At 32.0% G+C, this 27,119-nt stretch overlaps 1 protein-coding gene across 1 annotated transcript in view; it reads left to right on the top strand.

The window, feature by feature from the left end:
* The window catches only part of PCDH10 (protocadherin 10), a 47,110-nt gene extending 22,205 nt beyond the window's left edge, over positions 1-24,905 (top strand). The window contains exon 5 of the mRNA XM_010956913.3: positions 18,560-24,905. Within this exon, the coding sequence (XP_010955215.2) occupies positions 18,560-18,579 (20 nt within the window). The 3' untranslated portion in view covers positions 18,580-24,905. The remainder of the gene's footprint in view (positions 1-18,559) is intronic.
* Positions 24,906-27,119: the final 2,214 nt, after the last annotated feature.

Genomic DNA, 27,119 nt, shown 5'->3' with positions numbered 1-27,119 from the left:
AAAATGTATAGAAAACCCTGAAGGCTGACCTGTGAAATTAGTATAATTTCTTTTACCATTCATTAATCTGATGCCAGAACTAATCCCCTTTCTAGTCACTAGCAGTGTGGGTTTAGGGTTTACTTGTCATAGAATTACTCATCAGATGATTACATTGGAGGTCATGAAATCTTGATATATTTTGGTGTGAATATATCTTGATTCTTGATGTTCGTCTCAATCTTTTTGATAAGAACAATGGTAATAGAGAATGATTCTACGTAGAGTCCATAAACTCTACTAAATTATATTTTTTAACATTTTTTAAAATGATGGATAATTTCAAGCTTATCCAAAAAAGAGAATAGTTTACTAAACTCTCCACATTCTCCGGTTAAACAATGATCAATTCTTGGCCAAATTTGTTTCATCCAAAAGCTAACACACGTTCTTTTCACTCAGATTTTTTAATCAAATTTAGAAACCCTAACTGTTTAACCCATTAATATTTCAGCATGTTTATTAAAAATAGAGTTTAACATAACCATAAGAACAGTACTTCTCCTAAAAAAATTTCCTTGCTATCATCGATTGTCTAGTTATTGTACAAATTTCTATAATTTTCTCATAACTAGTATTCACATTTACAATTAATTTGATCCATGATTAAAATAGGTTTATTAATAGCAACCCATTTTTATTTTTTATTTTAAAACTTTTGATTAATGTACAATATTCATATAGAGGAGTACAAAAATCACAAATGTAATACTCAAGTTTTCACAAAGGGAGCACACTTGTGTAATCAGTGACCACATTGACTGATTAGCCAAAACATTACTAGTATCTCAAGAAGTCCAGCATTCTGTCCCCTTTCAGTTACTACCACCCAAGGATCTGTCTGCCACTGTCCTGGGCTCTAACCAAAGGTTTGTTTTTCTGAGTTTCAAAGTGTACATAATTTGAATAAATGAAATAGTGCAACATATTTGAGTTTAACTAAACTGTAGTAGCCAGTTATTCTCTTTGATAATATAGGGAAAGTGATTATCATAGCCTAAAATATATCAGGGTCTAAGCTAAACAGACAATTTATTTAGGACAGCTTCCCCTTGGATGTATCTCTTACTAACTTTGGCGTTCTTGTTGTGTCTGATCTTTCAGAAATGCTTGATACTTGTTGTTAAATCTTCCTAGTGATTGAAACATAATCTTCGGTTAACTTAATGGTGTTTTACAGAAACAAATATTTAAATATATTTATCTGAATACCAAATTATGACAAAAAAGTAGAAAAATTGAAATGTCTGTGTTTCACCTTTCTTTGAGTCTAGTTTAGAGGGTTGTGGCAAATTGGAAACTATTATGCTTGAAGGGGACGGAATAAAGTAAAGAGATTAACATTTTAGAAAATAGTCTATCTGAAGAGAGTCTAAAAGGATTGAGGGACTGTGGATTGAGAAGAAAAGGGGAGAGGTTACAAAACAAATGTTAAGTGTTTAAACAAATAATACACAGATAAGATAGTGATCAGTTAATCTGTCTTTATTGAGAGCAGAAAAGGGAAAATGGATCTATATCGCATCCTGAGAGACTTAAACTACACATGATGGGAAATATCCTGACCCTGACATTGGTATTTGCTCCTGAGAGCTATGGAAACACATTACCTAGAAAGCTTTGCAAACTACAACGTGTGCGTATGCCAGCTGTGATTTGGTGGAATAGCACTTTCTAGCCCTGTGATGTGTTTCCCACAGAATGCTTTTCTAACACTGGACCGACCCGGTTAAAGGAGAGAAGGGGATGAGGCTCCGTTTTACTGGAGGACAAAGGAAAGGCAATGGAGAAAGCCTGGGTTTTTATCTATTTCTTTCCCTTCTGGTTACTACATGAATGATTTCTTATCTTTCATACCTTGGAATTTTGAAAAGGAAAACTTTGGTTTCTTAAATCCTTTTTCCCCCTCACACATTGAATTGTAATGTCTAGGAACAAAAGTTAAGAAATCATAGTTTTAGAAGGAAATTTGGGAATATGTAGAGTGTAAAAACTAAGTATTAAAATGTCTATTATATATATGCAATATATAACATAAATTATGTCTATTAAAAGTATACATTACAACGTAAAGATTTAAGGCTTCATATTATATATAATAATAATTTATAGAAGGAAGATAGGTGACTGTAGATTTTAAATATTTATATGAAAATATTTTAAATATCTTTGTCAAATATTGAATCTTTACTGAGTTGGCTTATTTCTCTTATAATAACAATTTTCCATTTTTGGCATCATATTATCTTCTGCTGAATTTTAAGGAAAATCTTTGGTGTCAGTTATTGAAATGGCTCACAAATAAAAATGAACAAACATCATTAGTGATTGAAGGTCAAGTTGCCTAACTCTCCTCAAACCTAGTAGTAATATATGCTTTCTTAATTATTTTGTAAGATATAGCAAACAGACTATATATGCACATTGTATTTTAGGCGGATATTTTAGAGAGTAAATTAAAATGTAGCATTAACTCGGTAATGTGGAGGCATGAAATACTCACACACTTAAGAAAGGAAAAATAATCAAATGAGGGAATTCTGTTAGCTAAACATTAAAGCCTAATTTAATAATACTTGCATCTGCTACTGAGTGCCTATTTAAAAGCATGAGATGATGAAATAAGACATAACACAGGCCTCACTTTCATAAATACACAACCAGTTTTACAAGGTGATAGTTATTCTCACCAATCATGGGTCATGATATAAGCTCTGTGAATTTCAGGCTATAGTAAATAATTTTTAAATTATTTTAGAATATTTCATGATTATATAAATGTACTCAACTTCATATAACAAAAGTTTTTTTGGTATTAGACAACGCAGAAATGCCTTTTGTTGATAAACTGGAGTAAATTCTAACTCCTTTGAACTTAAATTAAGTTAAGGATTTGAGAAATCTTTATTTTAAAATTATATTATGAAATGGTAGGAAGATACTTATTTCTCAAATTATAACAACAGAATATTGAGTCTTATTAAATGTTACTGGGAAAGACAATTTTTTTAATGCAAGTTTGCATTAGAATTATTTTTAGGATAATATTTGACATGTAATCATTTTATTTTCATCTCTCATAGTTGAGCTTGAAATCTAGAAATATAATTCTTGAGAATTTAAATTGCTTACTTTGTAGGAATTTTTCATAGGAATTGTGATTTCTTAATGCTGATTTAAAAAGTGTGCTCATTTATCTAATATAGGAGAATATTACTTTTACTTTAAATAAAAATGTTTAACATAGTACATTGCTTTGAGGTTAATTTTAAATCTATTACCTTTTACTAATCTTTTGAAGTTTTTCACATTTCAGTTACTTTCTAATTTGAGGTATAGCTGTCAGTCAGTAGGTCCTATTATTTGTCGTACCATTCTTTCTTGGAAAGTAGTACCATGGCAGCTTGAAACTGTAAAAGAGTTTTTAACCAGATGTTTTAAGCAGGTTTTCCCAAGCTACCGACAAAAACAGTGTGACCTACATTCAAGAAAACTTATTATTGAAGACTACTGTATTGCAGGCACAGTGGTCTTCTGCTTTGTTTGCCCTAGATCTAGATTATATAAATGTTCTCAAGGCCAGCTATATAGGAAAATGATCATTGCTTGTGAACTTATCACAGACTGATGCGAAAGTAAGATCAATATCTTAATTTAAACTATAAATGTAATAACTGAATCATTTGAAATCCTCCTGAGAGCTCTCCAAGAGAAAATACTGTGAGAACTCAGCTTGAGAAGGTAAAGGGCATCAGATCAGCTTCAGGGCTAGCCGTCACATATAGGTTCAGGCATCCTCACTTGGGGATGGCGACTGTGATACCATACCTCCTGCACAGATCAAAATAACTCAATCAGGTTGTCTCGGCGTAATCTGCTGTGGATCGTCCTAGAAACATGCAAAAACACATTTAATTACTGACAACCCCCCACCCCACTCCATACCTCATACAAACCTCCAGTCTTCCTTTGAGATAATTTTGGGAAAAAAAAAAAAGAATGAACCAACCTCGGGCATATTACAATACAAGTGAAAAATTTTCCACTTCCTTCACCGTGTATGTGAAGCACAAGCTGCTCACTTAGTTGGATTGTGGTGTCCTTAGACCTGAAAAATAGTCTTATTATTTTCAGGTTAGGTTTCCCTAAGCATCACTCATTTATTCATTTTGACTTTATGATATCTTGGAGCTTTTCATTTCACAGGATTTTATTTTCTGATTATGATCTCAAAATATGAGTGTTCTTCGTTTGGACTCGTCGCCTACTGCAGAACTCCAAGAGTGAGTCTTTATACTGGTCCTCATGTCAGAGAAGTGATGTGTAGTTAGGAACTCCAGTATAGGACCAGTCTGCCAGGGTTCAAATACTCCTCCAGCCAGTTCCTAGCTGTGTGACCTCTATAATTTCTTTAACCTTCCGTAACTCATTTTCCTCATTTCTGACATAGATCCTCAAAAGCTCATTGTGGAGATTAAATTATTTAATGTATTCAAAGCAGTGAGTGCCGGGCCCAAAGGAAGCACTCATTAAGTGTTCAAGGCAACTATATATTCAGTTAAAATTGGAACAATGACATCAGCCTGGGTATGGAGAAAATTTAAATTCTGCGTTTAAATAGAACTAATTATGCTTTCTTTTCTTCCCAGAGAAAAATCAGACTCCAAATGTTCTTTCCATGATATATCACTATTTTACATCTGCAGTATGTGTTCTTTCACGGAATGCATGTGTCTTAGAAGTACATATCCCAATTTTTCTTTTTCATCTGTGAAACCAATAAAATGGACAGAATAGAACCAGAGGTATAATGCCCAGTAAAGACTAAGTTTTGCTTGTTTTAGAACGATGTTAGCCACAAAGCATGAATATAACTTTAAAAATTTCGTATTCTCATTATTTTACTTGTGCGTTTACAATGAGTGAAGACATTTGATTACATATAACAAATAGTAAATATAATGGGACAAAAATACTCTTTTTTGAAATAACAGATTTTTATTTAATATAGACAGCAGCATATTATATTTGATGATTGTAAGAAAAATAAAGAAATTATATTTCTTCAGGCCAAAATTTTTAAAATGATACGAATAGATGTCTGTATCCAATTGGACTTAATCTCCACTTAGACAGCTGTACTAACTCTTTAGGGTAAATTCTGTTACTTGAGTTCTGCTATCCCTGTGGGAGAGACACAAATACCATAAAATTATCAAAGTAAATATAAAGGGCCTATTAATAAGGAAAATTGAGTCTTTCTAGAAGATATACCAAGGATATCTATCTCTGCCATAAATCACAGTCTTTGAACATGCAGAAGTCCAAAGATTTTCCTGCCTCCTTTTTCTCCCCTAAAATCCTATTATCTGATAAGCCTGATTGTCTCAGTCAGCCTTATATTTATGTTTTTGTAGCTTTGTCTTTCAAAGTCAGACAGAACTAACAAATGATGTCACAAGCCTATTTGAGAAATGCCTGAAAAGCTGCCCAAATTTTACTTTCTGTTTATGGCTTATTCATTGGTTTCTCTCATGATTTTCTGATTCTCTGTGTTTTCTGTCTTCTGCCTTCCACATCAGTTTTGCATATATATCACTATTCTGCCTAAAATACAAGATGCCTAACAGCTAAGTTCCAGGGCCCAGTTGCATGCATCATGTGTTTTTATTTCTTTTTTATGTTTATGTCACATATGAGAACAAAAAATTCTCCTTTTTTAAATAAAGTAGTGAAATCTCCTGTATTTAATAGTGTTGTTTCCCAGCTATAGAAGAAAGGAAATCTTAAAAAGATTCGATTGTTTTCTCATTTAACATATCTGTGAATGATGTTGCCTTGTCACCTGTATTAAGCATTGTCTCTCTTCTCAAAATGCACTTGATTTCAATGATTCTATGCTGTTTCAAGTTGTCTTTTTAATCTCATTAACAGTTGAACAAGATATTTATTTTATTAGAATAAAGTGGCTTTGGTTATCTTTGGGAAAGATCCCTTGGAGTGTAATCAAGGAAGTGTTTATAGAACTCTACTCTGGGGCAATATTGGAAGAATAACTGCGTGGTTTTAACTGATAGACTGAAAGGAGTACAGAACTGCATGAACAAAAGTAGGGAATCTGAAAGCAAACAAATATGGAGAAATGAATATTCTAGGTTGCCAAATCTATAAAATAAATTCAGCGGGGATAATAGTGGAAGTTAAGGTTTGAAAGTTATGTTTTGGACAGATTCAGACAGATTTTGAATAAAAACACACATACTAATAGTAGCTAACAATTGTTAAGAACTTACTATAAGCCTGGCATTATTCTAAGAACTTTTCAGATACTAATGCATTCAAACCTTACAGTAACCAAATAAAGTAGGTATTTGTACTGTCTCCATTTTGCAAATTATAAAATTAGGAAAAAGAGATGTTGGGGAACCAGTCCATGGTGCCTGCTGGCTTATAAAGGAGAGTCAGTTTCTTTCTTCCTTCCTTCCTTCCTTCCTTCCTTCCTTCCTTCCTTCCTTCCTTCCTTCCTTCCTTCCTTCCTTCCTTCCCTCCTTCCTTCCCTCCTTCCCTCCTTCCCTCCTTCCATCCCTCCTTCCTTCCATCCCTCCTTCCTTCCATCCCTCCTTCCTTCCTTCCTTCCTTCCATCCCTCCTTCCCTCTCTTTCTTCCTTTCTCTCTCTTTCTTTCTTTCTTTCTTTCTTTCTTTCTTTCTTTCTTTCTTTCTTTCTTTCTTTCTTTCTTTCTTTCTTTCTTTCTTTCTTTCTTTCTTTCTTTCTTTTCTTTCTTTCTTTTCTTTCTTTCTTTCTTTCCTTTTTTCTTTCTTTCTTTCAACCACCTGATTCTAGAGTCAGCCTTTGTGATCAGTTCACTACTTGAATCCTAGGCTTAAGAAATTGAACACTCTTCAGAGCAAAGTCAGTAAGGATTTGTTGTAGGGGATTGTATGTTTGTTTTTGTTTTACTAACAGAGTGTTACCAAACTTTGTAATAATAACCCCGATAGAGAATGAAAATGAAAGGGTTAGAGAAGTTTTGAAAAAAAATTAAAGTACTAGAATTCTAAATGTAACAATAAAAGAAAGTAGTTATCAAGGATGGTTCTTAAGTCTTGAGACTGGATGATTGGGAGAAGACGGCATTCTCAATCTCACAATTGTGAGACAGTGTAAAAAACAAATGTACTTTCTTTTTTTTTTTTTTTTTACATTTTTTATTGATTTATAATCATTTTACGATGTTGTGTCAAATTCCAGTGTTCAGCACAATTTTTCAGTCATTTATGGACATATACACACTCATTGTCACATTTTTTTCTCTGTGAGTTATCATAACATTTTGTGTATATTTCCCTGTGCTATACAGTGAGTTTATTCTACAATTTTGAAATCCCAGTCTATCCCTTCCCACCCTCCACCCCCCTGGTAACCACAAGTCTGTATTCTCTGTCTGTGAGTCTATTTCTGTCCTTTATTTACGCTTTGTTTTTGTTTGCTTGTTTGTTTTTGTTTTTGTTTTTTAGATTCCACATATGAGCAATCTCATATGGTATTTTTCTTTCTCTTTCTGGCTTACTTCACTTAGAATGACATTCTCCAGGAGCATCCATGTTGCTGCAAATGGCATTATGTTGTCAGTTTTTATGGCTGAGCAGTATTCCATTGTATAAATATACCACCTCTTCTTTATCCAGTCACCTGTTGATGGACATTTAGGCTGTTTCCATGTTTTGGCTATTGTAAATAGTGCTGCTATGAACATTGGGGTGCAGGTGTCATCCTGAAGTAGATTTCCTTCTGGATACAAGCCCAGGAGTGGGATTCCTGGGTCATGTGGTAAGTCTATTCCTAGTCTTTTGAGGAATCTCCACACTGTTTTCCATAGTGGCTTCACCAAACTGCATTCCCACCGGCAGTGTAGGAGGGTTCCCCTTTCTCCACAGCCTCTCTAGCATTTGTCATTTGTGGATTTTTGAATGACGGCCATTCTGACTGGTGTGAGGTGATACCTCATTGTAGTTTTGATTTGCATTTCTCTGATAATTAGTGATATGGAGCATTTTTTCATGTGCTTTTTGATCATTTGTATGTCTTCCTTGGAGAATTGCTTGTTTAGGTCTTCTGCCCATTTTTGGATTGGGTTGTTTATTTTTTTCTTATTGAGTCGTATGAGCTGCTTATATATTCTGGAGATCAAGCCTTTGTCGGTTTCACTTGCAAAAATTTTCTCCCATTCCGTAGGTTTTCTTCTTGTTTTATTTCTGGTTTCCTTTGCTGTGCAGAAGCTTGTAAGTTTCATTAGGTCCCATTTGTTTATTCTTGCTTTTATTTCTTCTAGGAGAAAAATTTTTAAATGTATGTCAGATAATGTTTTGCCTATGTTTTCCTCTAGGAGGTTTATTGTATCTTGTCTTATGTTTAAGTCTTTAATCCATTTTGAGTTGATTTTTGTATATGCTGTAAGGGAGTGTTGTGTACTTTCTTTTTTAAAGTAAGATTTTTAGAAGTAAAAAGTAGGTACTAGAAAAGATGATATGTAAAAATACTAGTAGATTAAGATACAGCAGGGGCTATTGTTGGATAGGAAAGATTTGATCAAATGTACGTGATCTTTAAACACTTTAAATATGCTATTTTAAATGCTATAATTAAAATTGTTTCTATGTCCTCACTATTTCTGTGACTTGCAGATCAGATGTTCCTAGGGTGAGATTTACTTGTGTCTCTCTCTGAAAAAATAATCCCTGAAGCAGCATTTTGTTAAAAAAAAAAAAGACATATATAAATCCTATATAAATCTTATAAAGTCAGTTTATTATTAGTCTGTGATCATTGTATGCCTTATTTTCCTTTGTTAAAATTTGTAGAAAAAAATGCCCCATGCTTTTCTGTATGTTCCTAGCTTTTACCGCTGCTGACCAGACCTGAGGCTTAGGACAGTAGGACAGAGTCACTTCCCGTAGCTCTTATCAACCATGTTTTTTTTAATCACAATTATCCTTAGAGTTAAGTTATCAGCCAAAAAAAACATCCAGGCAGTCATTTTGACTACAAAACATTTTGTCACTGTTGGAAAACTTAGGGTGATGGAATGCAAACTATTTCCAGATATGTGGAGTGTAAACCCTGGATCCTCGACTGGAGTCTGAGAGAAGACACAGGCATACTTCCTTTTGCAGCCCCAAACCCAGTCTTTTCTGCCTAATTCACCAAAATTAATGAAAACCCCTCTCCTTTTCCATCTGGCTTCTATTGTCAAATAATTAGAGGAGTTACTTGTATTTATAGACACTTGACTTTAATATTCTCCTCTTTAAAGATTTTAAGAGGTTTTTCTGTTTCAGCCGCAATAACATTTACATATTTATTAGCTTTAAAGGTTTTTTTGTTTAAATCCTGCCTGTGTTTTTTGCTTCCTGCCGTTCAATGACCGTCAGTTTCTTGATACGCTGTTTTTCCCAGGCTCTTGTACTCTGACACATTCCACTCTCCCTCGGGAATGCGCTCTCATTTACAAAACCACCTCCCACCACATCTGCTTGGCCATCTTCTCATCAATCAAGATTCAACTCATTTTACCTTTAATGAGAAGCCTTCCTGGACAAAGAGATAAATATATTCTTCTTGTAACTTCTTATAGATTTTTATATGTAATTGCTGTTTTCAAAATACCTTATAAAACAGTTGTTAGCCCATTGGACTGTTAGATCTTTTAGAGAAGAATCCATGTGTGTTTATTTTAGAGTCTCAAGTCCCGGAACCTTGTCTGCCTCAAAGCAAACACCCATAAATGCTTATTAGACTGCATCAACGAAACGGTAAAGGAAACAAACATCCTGAAACCAAAGAAGCAAGTGCCTTTTTTTTCCTTTTTAGTTACCTAGGTATCTTCCCGATTTACCTAAATTGATACAATTATAGTACTCTCTGAACGGCATAACAAGCAAATAAACAGCCCCTCAAAACCTAAACATTTCCACTTCTAACTTACATTCCCTTGGATTTCATCATCTTTCAACCTTCCATGATTTTCATGTTCTTTTATTCTGGCCTTACCTGTGCTAAGACTAGTTCTTTTGTTCTTTTTTTTTTCCTTTCCCTTGATCACTTTCTTTCTGATAATTCTTTAATCCTCATATTTCAATATCACCAACTGCTAGTTTTACTAGTTTATTTCTTTTCAATTGTCTGTCACATATAATTGACAGACACACGTAAATGTTAAATAAATACGAAGTAATCTAAAATGAACATAGAGGGGGATCCATCGCAGATATGTGAGTGTGAGCAGGAGATTGTTGATAGCACAGCATAACTCTGACTGGACGCACTTTGTCTAGCTCTCCTCTAGGTCTCTGGGGTTTTCATGCAACTGTTTTTAAGTCTTTGGTATTTTTACTTATCATCATTATAGCATTCCTTATTTTCACACTTTTTCTGTATGGCATTGTCGCAACTAATGAGTATCTCAGATGCTTCTTTGAAATAATGATACAAAATTTTGATTTTGTTCTATAAGAACTTGATTATGAGACATGTAGGTAGGTTTGTACATTAGTCATATTTTAAGAACAATATAGATATATTATATATAAGTATACATTCTCAGTGTTATTTAATCGGAATCTCTTACTGGCCTTACCAAAGGTTGATTATTTATAGTTTGAATTGTTTCCTAGAAGTATTTTTCATAGATAGTAAATGTATAACATGACTTATTTTTATTTACTTTATTAGGCAGTTAAATATTTGCAGTAATTAAGCTGAACCTTAACCAAACACAAAGCATAAAGTTATGGGATGTAGTATAACTGTTTAAGGATTTAAATCTTGTCATTTAATTAGAATATGACTAAAATGACTTTTAATATTTAACAAGCATGACACGATTTTATTATAACAACTTAGCGTTTTTCTGATTTTTTAAAGCTGAGTTTGATTCACTGCTTATCAGTTTTCAAATCTCTAATTATCTTATTCTAGATTAAATTGAAGGAGGTGGTTTAATGAGTTTCTAAGATAAAACCAAAATTAGAATGATACTTAGGCTTAAATTTTAGAATAAATAATAAAACATTTTGTTTTTATGCAAAAGAGAAATAACATTTTATCAAATATGCTATAAATGTATCTCACAAAAGCAAAGATTTCACTCAAAACCAAGATTAAAATTTAATCATAATACAAAGAATTTAAATGGCAATTAAGATTATGTTCACCTATGATGACAGATAACTGATTTTCATGTTTTATTTTTATTTTTATCTCCTTTTGAATTCTGACTTCTTAATTTTAAAATCACTTTACATGAAAATGTATACAAAATTTATTACATGAAGTACAGTGCTACCAAATAATTAAAGAATACAGTGCAACATTTTTCTAGAAAACACAACATAACATTCTCTTCTGTGTTAACTAGTATTATCTGTGGTATTATGTAGCTGATGCCTTGAGGATGAGGTTTCCAGGTTTATCAAATAAAAATACATGACACCCAAATATTGCATGGGGTGTATGTATACTAACAAATTAGTCATTGTGTATCTGAAATTCAAATGTAACTGGACTGCCTGTATTTTATCTGGCAACCCTGCTCAAGGAGTTATTGAAGCCTACAGTCTTGGAGTTCTAACCTGTTTAGTATGCAGGTGATCTTCTGGATACAGAACACCAGTGGTTAGCTTTTGCTTTTCAGTGTGTCAGATGCATTTCAACTCCTTCTGAGTCTGCAATTCCTGTTTTTAATCTGCTGTTTGCTTTGACATAGAAGCAACTGAATTATGTTAGGGTAAATCAGATCATCAAGTATATTAAATAAATAGCCAAACCTTTACACACAGTTTCTAAATCATGTGTATTTTGTGTCTCTTTCTTAAAATAACCTCAAAATTGTGCTATTAGTATTTTATTTACCAGCCCAGAAGATTTTCCACTTATTTTCATGGTTTAGCTATCTGAGGTTTTAGTTAAATTATTCTGAAATCTTATCCCTGTTTCAGTAGGCTATTAGTGGTTAAAAAATTAGATACACAGCTATATGTTTTTTAAATGAAGGTCTTACGAATTTATTCTTAGGTTTTTCCAATCTTTTACTGTTGGAATTTCTACTTGGTTTTCATATGAAAGACGAAGTTGTGCATGTCACTAGTAATTGACTTAATAATATGATACAATGATGTTGTTGGTTGTAAATAGGTCTATACAGACATAATACCCGTATACTTATAGAAATAACCAATCCCATTCAAGAATTTTCCATGTCTCTACTTTGAAAATTAATGCTAATTTCAACCTTACAGGAAAGTAACTAATTTGATTTGTTTATAAGGTCATTTTGAAGGAAACTACTTGAAATACAAATATCTAAATATCCATAAATATTACCAGCTCCATAATTTTCAAAGAAATAAAAGGAACCATTCATTCTTTAAAGAAGCATATGGATATCTTGTTAGAATTTAGATACCCATAGTAATGGTATTTGTCTAAGTTAAATGAAAGATCCTTTGTCTTTATTAAAATAAGATGTAATTGAATGGATTGTCTTCAAAAGGAATTGCAAGGGTACTTCTTTATTACCAATGTAAAGAATGTGACTTTTCAAATAGTTGTGGAACAAATCACAGGGTCTATATATTAGCAGATTATGATAAAGCATTCCAGAAAATTTGTCAATGATATTATAAACATGAAGAGAAATATATGTTAGAGTTCCACTTCCTAAATATATCGCAGTCTAGGATCAGTGCATTTAAAACATAATTCAGTCTCTAGACTTGATTTTAATATACCCTGGAGGCACGGGGGTTTTGTTTGTCAAAAAGAGCCTGGTATGGTGGCCAAAGTGTTCTGGGTAGTGTCTTGTCCTATTATTTGTTCCCCCTCAGGGAAAAATCTGTTATACCTACAAGGCATAATTTTTTACATTTCTAGATAAGTTTTGAATACATCCAGTCGGTCTATAGAATTCTATGCAAGTACATTTAAAACAATATTTTAACATAAAAGTTTAATTTTTTAGCATTTAAAAAACCAGATATTTAGAATACTGACAATTCTTTTATCTAGAAGATTACCATGTATTTTTAGATATCTTTCTTCAATCAATTCAGAGAACGATAATAATCAAATTGTCTAATTAAAGGAGTTAATATAATATACTGGTTTCTGTTGTAGATTTCAAAGTATTCTTAATTAATATAATTAATTAGAGATAAAGATTTCTAAACCAAATAAAATTGAGTTACTATAATTACACCTACCCTGTTAAAAATATTACTGGTAGCTGACACAGTCACAGTAACCCATAGAGTAGATATTTCCTGGTGAACCAGTTGTAAATGTACTGTTGCTTTAATAAGAAGGTCGTTTGAAATTACACATATATTTACATGCACACAAACACAGAAAGCTATATAGGAATATCTAAAACCTATGGATCCTCTGTCTAGAAGGAACTCGGGGGACTTACTTCCTCATACAAATCTTTGCAAGGGTAATGGTATTCTGTTGTACTGTGAACTGTACTTGCAGACAAACAGAAGCAAGGCTGTTAAGTCTTTTAATTAACAACAAAATGTGGTTTAAAAATAAACTCTGAGCAAGAATAAATTTTGAAATTTCACAGGTAGTAAATTCAGGGCTTTGCACAGTGCATCAACTCTGCTTTCTCTTGAGGGTAACTTCCAGCTGATAAAATTAATTCTTTCTTTGCACACATCATTCTTAGTGAGGAAATGAAGTCCAATGCATTTTTATTCCATGGCATCAAATTGATATACAGTCGCTTTGCAATTGAATAATAGCAGTATTGGTAACGAGATTCTTAGGCAAGATGGTGACTATTTAAGGGTGCCAGAGTTGCTATAGCTAGAAGGTGTATTAAGAGAATATTATGCTCAATATGTTTGTCTCCTGTCTTAGAAAGGACCCATTTTACTCATTAATTGATGTATATGTTTTAGTCTACGAAACTACACTTACCAATTTCTTATCTCTTAAAATACCCATAGATTTATCTTTTAATTTAATAGACATTTATTAATTGCAAATTATGTTGTGAGCATTGCATACATATATGGACTAAACTGAAAATACACACATGGCTTTACTACATATTTCTTATGTGAACAGTCTGAAGGGTTATATGAGTCATTTATTTCACAAAGTTTGCTCTCTAAAAGACTAATCAAATTTACATATGAGAAGCACCTCCTCCAAATAAACTCTTGTTTTCTAGATATATTCTATAATCCCTTAATTCTGTCAAGCTAGAATAAAGAGGCATACTGCTTGATGACAGGAAAAAAGGAAATTTAACAAGAGGATGGTGTGAACATTATAAAATAAATATAAGAACTCAAGTTTATGCTGTACTGAGCAACTACTATTGGACAGAAAAACAATCTATATCATACTAACAGAAAGCCTTCAGTCTTTATAATTCATAATAAACCACAGAATGTAATCAGTGTTTTTTTTTTTACCATATATATATTTAAACAATTTTTGTAATTTTTGTGAGGAGGTAAACATTTATAATATGAGCAATATACAACTATATTTTAAAAAATAAAAGCACATATAAAGGTGTTCAAGTAGAAGATAAAAGATAAAGCAGTGACCCACTTTTAATAGTTAACACATGCTCATTTCTGAACTTTAGGGTTAAACAGAAAAAAAAGTCCTTTAGAGACATTTTTGAAGATTCTCTTCAAAATGGTTCAAGAATAAGACAGAGGAAAGTTAAAAGAATGATTATTCAGCTGGACTGAGCTCTAATGGGGGCTTGCTTTTAAATGATCTTTCAGTTTACGATATGCTTTCACACGGGGAACAGAGAGCAGGTGCTTCTGACTTCCACAAGGGGAACGGGCTGAAACTCTCCTACGCTAGATTCACTTGACACACACAGTGTCCTGACCGGGAGGCTCGTTAAACATTTGAATGAGCTCGGAATCCATTACTGATCTCAGCCTCTAGAAGTTTTTCACTGTAGTGGAGTTTCAATCATCTGGGTTATCTGAAGGCTGTTCTTTCTTTTAGCTGCAGAAGTAAATAGATCACTTCACCAGCTTTATTTATTATTTGAGCTCCTGTGGTTTACACAGTCATAAAGGATAAAAGGTATTATGCTTCCTGCTCTGTAAATAGAGGAATGTGAATTTTCCAATAATCCAATTGTCATTTTCATGTATTATACAAAATTATTTTTCACCGGACTATTATTAAGCTATAATATGTGAAATAAATGGAATATCAGTAATGCTGTTTTTCAATTATTTTTGAGACATACATGTTTACAGTCATTCTTAAGTCATTCATCAAAATTTTTAAATGTTCCACAGTTTAATATTATACTTTACAAATTGCCAAAGGCAACAACAGGATTCTACAATATAAGGAAAAATGTGAATCTTGGAACTTTTATTAAAATTGTATGTGTATGCTGAAAATATACATACATAAATGTTAAATATATACATATACATATATATGCTAAATTATAAAAAGGTAGGTATTTGAATCTCTTCTCCATTAAGAGTAATTTTTCATCTGTAGTTCAGACAGTAAGATAAACGTCTTAAATGTAACATTTCTGACTTACCATGAAGAATAAATGCAGTGACTGAATAAATAGAGGTATAAAGGGATACTAATCCTCCTTTTCCTTTTCCTTTTCATTTGACTGAAAATAGAATATTTCATTCATATCAAGCGACCAATTCCCTACACCTGCTGATGAATAGCTAGGGAAAAATGCATTTGTGAAATGGAAAGGAAAAGCAGAAATTCTCCAACTCTGCTTTGACAACGCCAAAACATGTATACGCTATCAGAAAGCCTAGAGATTCAATGTATTTGACCCACACTCTAGCCTGAAATGCTTCAACAAATGCATAGTTCACACTGTGGAATAATTGTCCTTGGTACAGGCTCTAAAATGTTAGAACATTGATTTCCTTTTATATTTGTGTGCTGCTTCTCCAACATTAACCCTCACAGCCCCCAAAGAATAATGATTATTCAGTATTTAAACTCACCTCTCAAAAGCCTTGAAACAAAATGTCTGTGGCTGTAATTTTAGTAATAATATAACATTTTATTTTCTCTGGTTTGTCTAGCAATCCTTAACATTGGGAAATTGTAGCTTTTCAAATAAAGTAAATCTTCCCCCTCCATTCTAATTTGTTGTGACTTTCAGCCTCGGCCCTTATACTTGTCCTATTCAGATTTGCATTTCCTGAATTAAAAGTTAGGCGGGGAGTGGTCAGTTTAATGCAGGGCACGTATATTATTCAGACAACTATGGGAATGGATGCACTTTAAATAAAATCAGTGCACATGTCACCCTAAGCAGTAATAAAATATATTTTAAGCTTATGTTTATATTTCAGATGTTGAGTATACTGTAGACTAAGCTTCTGTGTCCCTGTAACTGTGAACCATTTTAATAACACAACTTCTTTTCGTATTTTGATTAAATCAAATGAACATACTATCTATGCTAATAGCTTTTTACTGATTTAAACATGTGTTAGGTTGACTTATTTCTGCATTTATACTAAGATGCAGCTTTTCAGTATATTAATTTTTCACTCAGTGAATTAGTTTATAGGTTGAGTATGGGTAACACCTGAATCTCTTTTGTTTCTGAACTACTAGAATGATGTTTCCTATAAATCAGTATTTTCTTTTCTTTTTTTTTTTTTGATTGTTAAATCAATATTTTCTGATTTATATTGTTTAAGAAAAAACTTCAACCTGTAAGTAATATCTCCAACTTATTTTGAGAAGTAATATTACGTATAGGGTGATGATATTTTCTGGGTTGTCCAGAAAAGTACAAGATTATGTCTCGCATCATTGTTAATAGTGCTCCCTCTCAGTCACATAATTGTTCAGTTTAGACAGTATATTATTTGGTGATCATAATTATTGTTCCATTTCATTTTATAAACCTGAATTTCTATGATGGCTAAATATTTTGATTTACTGAAGAATTTTAAATCTTAATTGCTATAAGGAAAATATAAATTATTTATCAAGATTTTCATGGAGCAGAGAGTTTGAATTCAAGGGCAAAGGAAAATAGGATTTGATTCTTTTAAAAGAGTGACGTTTCTATTTGCTTGCAGAATATTCTCTGTAGCATTATGACCAGGTAAGTTATAATAGCTACCGTGTAGTCCCTTGTAGCAAACTAATTTTATAATTCTTGATATTATAAAGCAAATTATGTTTTGATTATTTTCAATACTGGTCACTACACAGACCATGTATATATTCGTTTTCACTTAAATTTCTGTCAGTGGAGGTACCTGACTTTTACAATTTTAATTGTTGTGTTTCTGCTAAAAGGTGAACTGATGAAGGAATGCTTAATGGTCTGGTCAGAAACTGAGATAATTAGAGATAAAATTAAGAAAAATATATACCTAGAAAATCTACTTGAAATAAGTGGAAGTACCGTAGGAGAGGGATTGAAATGATCAGTATGTTCTTAAGCTAAAATAAAAAAGCCACTATTCACTGGATGGAAACAATTAAGTTATGCTATTTAGGGTAGTTCTTATTTTTAATGAAATATACATATATGTGATTTTTAAAAGATCACAACTGAACTATCTTGATTTTTAGCACATTTGTATTATACATCTCTTTTGTGCCTAATACTGAACTAGAAGATGCAGCTTCCTTCATGTGCACATGGTCAGATATTACAGAAATTACAAAGATTATGAATAGGTGGGAAGAGATATCCTTTACCACTATAAATACATAAAATATTTAAAACCATAAATTCCAAATGATTGAATTTGGACATTCTGCTTCATGATTCAATAAGTTTTAAAAGACTGGACCAAATTCAATAATACCTTTTACTACCCTTCACCTGTTTCCTCTTTAGGAAAAAAACAAGTTCCTTTTGGGGATAAATCTATTTTTTTAAAAAATTATAGGCCATAAAAAATCCAGTTTTTATATAATTCTAAAAAATAGATAAAATAAACCCATAAAATGTTAACCATTCTTTAATTTTTTTAACTGCATTAACACTTTCTGGAACAGTTTTCTCTATTATATATAGATTAAACATAATTAATTTAGAACTTATTAAATTAAATATATAACCAGTAATTCATAGATATTCTGAAGACTTATTCCAGAAACGTAAGGGCCACAGATTTTTCTTCTACTCTGATTGTACATAAGTAGTGAAGTAGGGATTGATTTTAAAAAGTTGATCTTCACATAATTGGTGTTCGATGTATAAAGTGCACATTTCCCACGCAAAACCAATTTGCATAAATGTCAAAATTGTCATTTTGAGAAAGCCAAACAACAGAATGACTCTGACTATTAGAAACCAAGGTGACACGAAATATTTCGCCACTACTTGGGTCTGGTACGGACGGACAGCTTGTTCACACTGTATTTGCTTCTTTTGCAAAAATGTGTCCTTCTAAACAGCAAAAGTCAGGCTCTTTTTCTTAGAGTATTTTTTTTTTTCTTTTTCACAGCACGGAAAAGGATATGCTAGTCAATTCTACAGGACTTACCTGAAGCAGCATGATTTGCACAAAGTCGACCAACAAAAGCATCAACTTTTCAACTTCATTATCTTGGCCATCCAGTTAGTTGTGTGTAACTGAGTATCAGATTGCCAACGGAGTCATCGTGGCCAATTATAGGACCTAATTGCTCTCAGCAGGCCTGAGAAATGAGTTGAAACGTGCAGAACTGTGGAAACTTTAGGCAACTGATTTTGCCTCTCCGATCAGTGTGTGCCTGTTTACAGGACTATATATCTTTCTCTCTCCAAATGTCACTGAGCCCTTTAGATGTTTATATTCACCACAAGAAGCCAGTCATAAAGATAAAGGAAATTTGTGCATTACAAATGCAATATCACTGTTTTAAACTTGACTGTTTTATATTATTTTTGTGTGATCAAGTGTTCCCCAAACTATTCCACCTTTACAAGAGAGATTGTGATTATGTTCTTTTCACCTGTGGGCTATAAAAAATGTTGTATTCCGAAGACCCACAAAATATCAAAGACATTCTGTAGTTTATACACCGTGTTGCAAAGTGTTTACTGTACTATTTCAAAGCTTCTAAATAAATATAAAATATATATATATATTATATTATATAATTTTCCTAAAATGTGGTACAACTCAGTTGGTTTTTAAATGGATTCATACAGTCCACATCATACAATAAAGTGAAAGGTAATTCAGGGTCCCAAAGATAAACTTAATAAGAAAAAAACAATCATTAACAGTTTCCTCCCAGTTTTCATATCTCATTCAACCCTGTTTTTCCTTGTTTAAAAGAAAATGAAGCTCTAAGCTACAAAATTTTGTCAAGAACTCATACTGAATTTTCAATGCCAAAGATATAGCTGTCGACGTTATCACAGGAGCACTGAATATGTACTATCAAAATATCTAACAATCTACGTTGTTTCGATTCTATTTCTATGGCTTTGAATTTAGAGTCATTTAAAGCTTTTATAAGGAATCTATAAACTCACCTGTATTTGTTGCTAGGAAAAAAAGAAACACTGGGTGTCTGTACATTTTGTGGTGTAAAATATGTAACTGAAAATTACTATTTTAAGAAGTCCTCAAACATGTCACTCACACAGAATTTTATTTTACGTAGTTTTACATAGTTTTGTGACTTCTAATAACTCATGCATATAAAAATCTATAACTCTATATGAATATATAGAGACATAAATATTTGAACTGGTAAAGAATAACTATAAGATATAAAGGATCTCTAAATTTAAAACAAATTAAATAAATTTGGAGATAGAAACATGGTACATTACTGCTTCAGTATTATGTGTGGAAATTTTATAGCTTAAATGTAGTCAGTATCTTATTAAGGAGAAAATTCTTCATGAGTCAGGCTTGAAAAGTGAAGCTTGCCTTTTTCCTTTATGTCAACAAGGTTAATTATTAAATTCAGTAAGATGCATTTTCCTTCCTTTTACATATTTTCCTTTTTGCAGACTGTTATTTACCGCTTGTTGAAATACAATTTAGACAGGGAAAAATCAGATTGTGAGATAATCTTCTAAGCAAAACCCAGATTTGTCACAGCTCTCCTCTAAAAACCCCTTCAACGTTATATCTAAATGTTTGCCCAACTCAAATTACAGGCTGATTTTGAAATATTTCCCTTAATTTTTAACTTATGTTCAATGATAGTTTGAGCTGTGCTATGTTATTAAAGAACAGACTAAAACTTAACACATAGCGAATGTTTTCCACCTAATTTTATGCCATTTAAGTGGGAATATGTTCCTAGATTTAACATTAAAATGCATATATATATTCCTAGGACCTCGATGTGTATATTTGAGTGATATCTTGGTATCACTTATCTGACTTATCAAAGTAGGTATTAATATGTCATTATCCCAATCAATTTATGTATCAGCATGTGTGTAATGTTCCAGTCTTTTGGGGACCCTTTAAAAATAAATGATGCTAATCCGTCATGAATGACACAGAAAGCACATACCTTCACTAGGTGCAGCAGTAAAATTTTCTCAAACTTTTGGCATTACTACATTCGTATTTTGAATGATGGACTAATTTAGTAACGAGATGTTTTTATATAATTTAACTGGGAAAAAAGTCTATTTGTTGCAATTACTTTTCAAACAAGAAGCTTATTTTCTTGTTGAGTCACTCTGCTTTAATTAAAACCTTTCACTCATCATTTTACAATTATGGGGGGAAAACACATCCACCTGCCTTCTTACATGCATTGAAAATAAGGTTATACTCACTTCATATGTAATAGCTATATTAATTAATTTGACTTAAAGAAATTTACTTAGTAAATTAGTCCTTTATATGATTGTAATTTCCCTTGAACAAGCGTCTCATACCATATATTTATGTATTCTTTTTTAGTATATTGTAGTAACCAGTTATATTAATTTACATTTTAGTTCTTAAATATTATCATCAATCTACAAAAACTGAAAACAACAAATAGAATTATTTAAATCTAAAATACTAATGATTTTAGGACAAATAGAATCTGTGGGACAAAGAATTATTTAAATATAAAATACTCAATAATTAGGTTATTAATCAACTATCTATTTTATTGCTAATAAATCAGAAGTTACAAAAGAGTAAGAATATGATTTTATTAAATTGGCTAAAATGTTACCTACCAATGCAGGGGACTGTAAGATGGAAAGATGCAACCAAACAATAATGAAGTTCAACTTAGTCTACTCATCTTAATAGTCAACCTTCCACAATTTTATGCATATCAAAGAAAAATAATATCCAAATTATTAGGCAGTATTTCATCAGTTAATTTTTTCAGAAAAGAATAATCATGACATTTACTCCTTGTTAACATGGTTAGTTTTAGAGTAGTAAAAAGTCAAAATGTTTTCCTGTGGAAACAGTGTCTTGATGTTTCAAAGGTATGTCAAATGACAATTTTTAGAAATATTTCATCCATATGTAAAATTCTAATTTTTAACTTATGAACAAAATTTTGTGAAATCATTTGAAATCAAATACTTAAATACCACATCAGAACTACTTTGCAGATATAATGATGTCTGTATCATGATAAGTGTATCATCTTTCTCAAGAAACTCTAAGGAAATATGTACATTTTATTTTATGAAGATATTGAATGCAATGCCTTTATCAAACATTGCAAGTTAAGTGCTACAGTAGAGGATTTAAATATTTTAATTACTTTTTTCTCCTGTTTCATTTCCTAATAGTGTTATAATTTGCTGTCAGATCTTTTGAATTGTAGAAACCCTCCTGTATCTTCCGGAAAAGGAGGAAAGGAAATCCTCACAGTTCTTGACATCAACTTTAATAACTGTGCATTAATGGTACCATTTTACCTTCCAAATGTTATTTACTGGAGTAAAGTTCATCTTTAATATAATTATTCAGTCAAAATGTTGCAAATGTTAAGCAGGATAAAGAAAATTATTCATGTTACTGACTGATAATAGCACTATTATTTGTCACTGCGTGTATTTTTTTCTCCCCTTCATATTTCTACATGTGAGTTTAATACCCAAGGAATTCAAAAATACTGAAAACACTGGTAGACTTGAGATTTTTTCTGAAAATCTTCTATTTTTCATATTGCAGTTTCTTGGGTTCTTTATCTTTTTCAATTCTAATTTTGTAGTGGTAAAGGCTTTGCACTTAACATCCTTTTTATGTTCCTTTTTAACAAGGAAAAACAGAAAATGACAAAATCCATATTTTTTATGCCATGGAGTAGTAAAATTATTTTATATATTGTTAGTGTTTCAAGGAATAGCCCTCTGCTAGGTCAAACAAAATCCTTACACAGTAATTTGTGAAACTACTGTTCAGTAGAGTATTTTTTTTTTCCTTCTGAAACTTGGTATAGGTTTTAGATTATAGCGTTCTATAAGAATGCCGGTAGATGGGTGCCGCCAGAGTATTGCAGGCAATAATATGATTAAAATTCTAATACCTTTAGTGTGCATGCATGTATTTCTAACCACTGCTATTTTTTAAGTATTTGTAAAATTAGAAAAATGGCTTTTATTTCTTGAAAACTGGTCACATGTTGAGTTTGAAGTTTTACACTCCAGATGTTTTTGAGTTGCAAGAAAATGTTGCATTAAGGATGCAAAAAAAATGAAATTTTCACATGAGACTCAAAAATTTCTGAATGATAGAACTCAGACTTCCAATACATCCATACATCCTTGAGCTGAACGTAAGCAGGGGATTCAGCTCTAAACACATTTTTTTGAGACAGTTATCTGTGAGTGAAAACAGGGTATTATAACAAAAGATGAGTTTAAATCTTAACTATAGTGTTTGTTACTGTGAATGCTATAATACTACATAAGTAAAATGAGTGTAAATGTAATATATTATTTTATACTGCTGTATACATATGAACTCAATAAACTAGGATACATATTATGCCATTTTTCCATGCATGGATCTTCCACTGATGCCTGTGGGAGCTTTGAATAAAAATCAGTGGCAAAATATGGCCCTAAGTTTAAAAACAACTAATGCCGATTTAGTAATTTTAGTCTTAATATAACAGGTCTAAGGGGACATCTGTTCAAAACTGAGTCTCATTTGAAGCAACATATGCTAGGTTGAAAGGATTTCACTGTATTTATAGTTTTGAAAGCAGGCATTTAGTTCCATATGATTCTCATGATACCCGCAATGAATATTTTAAATATATATTTTTTCCACCTGATGTTATATTTTCTTTTTAATTTTTAAGTCATAGTAATAGCAAGGGTCTACAAGGATAAATACAGAGATTGTATATAGCATTTGAGTGCCTTCAAGCAGTAAAAAAAAAAAAATTTTATTTAAAATTTTAAAAACAAATTTTCATTTTTAAGGTTGATGGAAACTTTAAAAAAAATCACATGGGTATCATTTTCCAAGAAGATATGAATTAAGGATCGACTTTTCTATAATGTAAAAATAATCTGAAGGAGTCTTACAGAAATTTACTTTCTGAAATAGCTAAAAGTAATAGAAGAAATGTATGCTTCTTAATCTCATGTGTGGTTTGTATAATTTATTTTCTTGAGTTCAAACTACACATATCTGGACAGAGTTTCATTTTATGAAGCAATAGGGAGAAGATTAGGTCTTCGAACATTTAATAAAGCCAACCCTATGCTGGAAAACAAGTGAATAAAATATACAGGAATGATAGTCCTTTTACTAGTATCTTTTCTGAGAATCATATGAACTCTTCTATTTAAACAAGATTATGAATTTTCAGAGGTAAAATTAAATTTTATTAGATTACAAACATACATTAAGATTTGACAATCTTAGGACATGGAACGTTGGAGCATCTGCTTTCAAGAAAATTCTAGTTTGCTTTGGGAACCAAAGAAATTATAGGAGTATATTAAATAATAAAATGATCAAATAATTAAGTGATCAAAATTTGTGGTTGAAACCCAACAGTGGGTCATGAGAGCAATCCACTATATTAAAACAATAGCTTAAAATAAAAAATAAGTCAATAGAATAGGAAAAAAGTAGAATAGAGAAGTCTCAAAATACATCATTTATGGTAAAAGCCAATAGTTCTTTGTGAAACATTTTTTCAGGTACATGTGTGAAATAGGTCACAGTGTGAAATGTATTTCTTACTGTGAATCATTGCCCTAAATGTTCGAAAAGCACTGCACCATACGATCTCTATTTCAAATTTAAACTTATTTAATGCTGTCGAAGGACTGGGAAGATCTTTTTGAAAAGTTACTTCACATCTGAATCTCAGTCTTCACCTTTGTAAAATATGGAGCAGTACTCTTAGTTGTAGAATTCTTGTGAGAATAGGTGAACTGATGTATGTGAAATGCATAGCACAATGCTAACACACTCTAAGTGGTATATTATATTATTAATATTATTTTCCATTACCTTATTCTTGGTTACCTAACATATGGAATACAATCTGAGAATGGAAATAACTCCTTTCTTAAAATTCCAGACGGCTTTGGAGTTGTATTTAAGTAGTGTTCATTTCAAAACCTCAAGATGAAAGTAGACTTGATTTTGGTATCTAGTCATCAGCTCAGTCCATCTTTGCCTATTTATTGGTGGTGTGGAGTCCAGGAAGTCAAATCTCAGTTGCTGAAGTCCAGTCATCTCCTTCAATTCCTTCCTGAAAATCTCAAGTCACCCTCTATCCCTACTAATGAAAAATATATATGTATGATTGCACTAGGACATATTTACCTGATTTTTTGGCCTGACCCTGATGTGCTTTTTGAATATCTTTCAATTACCATGCAAATAAATGTTGGTTGGAATTACACATATTTGACAGAATCATACTTTTTGCATATGACTTATTATATTATAAAAATTAATGTGGGCAGTATTCACTATCTGCTTGATAGAAATCGGATTTCTTTTCATTTTAGTGGTTCTAATAGTAGACTTCTTAAAGTTGCCATTTCTTAGCTTGGAAGACTCTGTTCTCTAGAGTTGCCCTTTGGCTGTGCAAAAAGTTTAAGATTTTTTCTCTTTCTTTTTAATCTGTTGAAAGTTTTATGTCTTTGTCATGAAAAATAGGATTTAAATTTATCAGCTGAAATAAGGAAGTTCATATTAATCTTTGACTAAATTAACGTGTCTAAGGGAACATTTATCATTTAAAGAAAATTTATTAATCCATGTAAAAATGTCTATTGAGAAAATTGTGTAGATGAAGATATTTTTTATCTTATTTCTCTTAAGTTATGTACTTTTGAGAACAGCTCATAATCAATGGGCAACTCCTCAACCAGTCAACCTAGGAGGAAGGGACATTTCATTAGCATTGCCATCACCTAATCTGGAACACAATCCCCATTCCCTCCCTCCCCTTGCCAGTGCAAGTGACTCTTCTTTAATTATGACAAAGGGAAGAAAACAATTGTCAACATGGTGAGTTGCATAAACATGAAATTCTGAATTTTATTCTAAAAGTATGAGATTTCTGTCATGCTCAGTTGTGTTTCCTAATTAATAATGGAGTGTACGACCGCTTTCTGTTTTCTGGCAATTATTTCTCTCAAAAAATGGTATCCGTGTGTGTGTATGTGTGTGTGTGTGTGAGATGGCTGGAGTTATCAATCAACACAAGAGAAACTTATATACATGAAGAGATAGAATTGTATTATAGGTAAACAAATTCTGTGGCCTTCTATTAATTAATGTTTGGAATATCAAAATGCATGTTTAGAAGATAATAATATTTGATCATCAACAAGCTGGCTTGGGCTTTTCCACACACTCGGGCATTCAATGATCAGTTTTTTTTGACATTGTGTGAAAACCACCCTTATTTATTACTGGGCTACATAGACCACAAATAGACAGCACAATGGTTACAATAAAATATGCCAAGTAAAGTTAAATTAGAGAGAGAAAGTGAGAAATGAGAAAGAGAAAAATAAAAAGAATACAATCATCTTCATTCTCCAGTAAGTTTTAAGAGACTGAGAAGCAGTTTTGATTTCTGAAGTCCACGTAGTCCTATACATATGTAAGTTAAAACAAAAAGAAAAGTAATAAAAATAAATGATTGTTGAATAATTCTAGTTAAAATACGGCAAATAATTTAATAAAGTGGTACAGTATGCCCCAGGAAGAAGTCAGAAAGAGAAGAAAGATACACATTTTATTTACAAATACAGTAGTACCAAACGTTTTCATTGGGATGCCTTGGTAGATGCTCGCTTTGTTTTCACCGTTTCTTTGAAAACATGTATGGATTCCCATACCAGTGTTTGCAAATGTTACTCAGTTCAGAGGTGTCTCAGTGACCTGTGATCATGCACTTGTAATTATAGAAACCAGAAAGGAAACAAGTGGCGATACCATGAACAGATCACGTGGAATCATGTGACACTGACATAATATTTCACAAATCTCTAAGACAAGGAGGCAGCACTGTGGTTATCAGTTAAGGGTATTCCTGCTGGGGTGGGAGGCAAATTTTCAACTGAAAATCAGTTACGTGGGATGAGCAGGTATTAGGTATTTTAAAAGTGTAGGTATTAACCCAGTATTTCAGTTTAAGATGTAACATTTCTTTCAACCCTCTTAATAGAAGAGGCTCTTGCCTAAGTGGATCCTCCTGTCTTTAAACAAGACAACATGAAAGAAAGAAAAAGGCTTATGAGGAAGGAAATCTTATTTGTAGAAGAGCCTGCTAACTTTCTCCTTATCACTCAAGTTTTACGGAGCTTGTTATCCAAGTGGGACCTGATCTGCATTATATATTCACATTCCCAGAGAACTTTAAGTTTTTATCTTTCTATGAAATGATAGTCTCTCTACTGCATTGCACTTTATTCTCTGTGTGATCACTGATGATTATTACCACTATTTAAATGATATCTCTTAAGTACATTTTTTTCATTAATTGTGCTTATTTGGAAATCATTCTAGAAACGTGTAATATGTAAATTATAAATATTTTTTAGGGTTTCTCACCCTCCGTCCCCGTAACTTTGGCTAGTGTATTACAGTGCCAAAAATG

Source organism: Camelus bactrianus, chromosome 2, assembly GCF_048773025.1.
Source record: "Camelus bactrianus isolate YW-2024 breed Bactrian camel chromosome 2, ASM4877302v1, whole genome shotgun sequence".
NCBI lineage: Eukaryota > Metazoa > Chordata > Mammalia > Artiodactyla > Camelidae > Camelus > Camelus bactrianus.
This window is presented reverse-complemented; position numbering and strand designations above follow the sequence as displayed.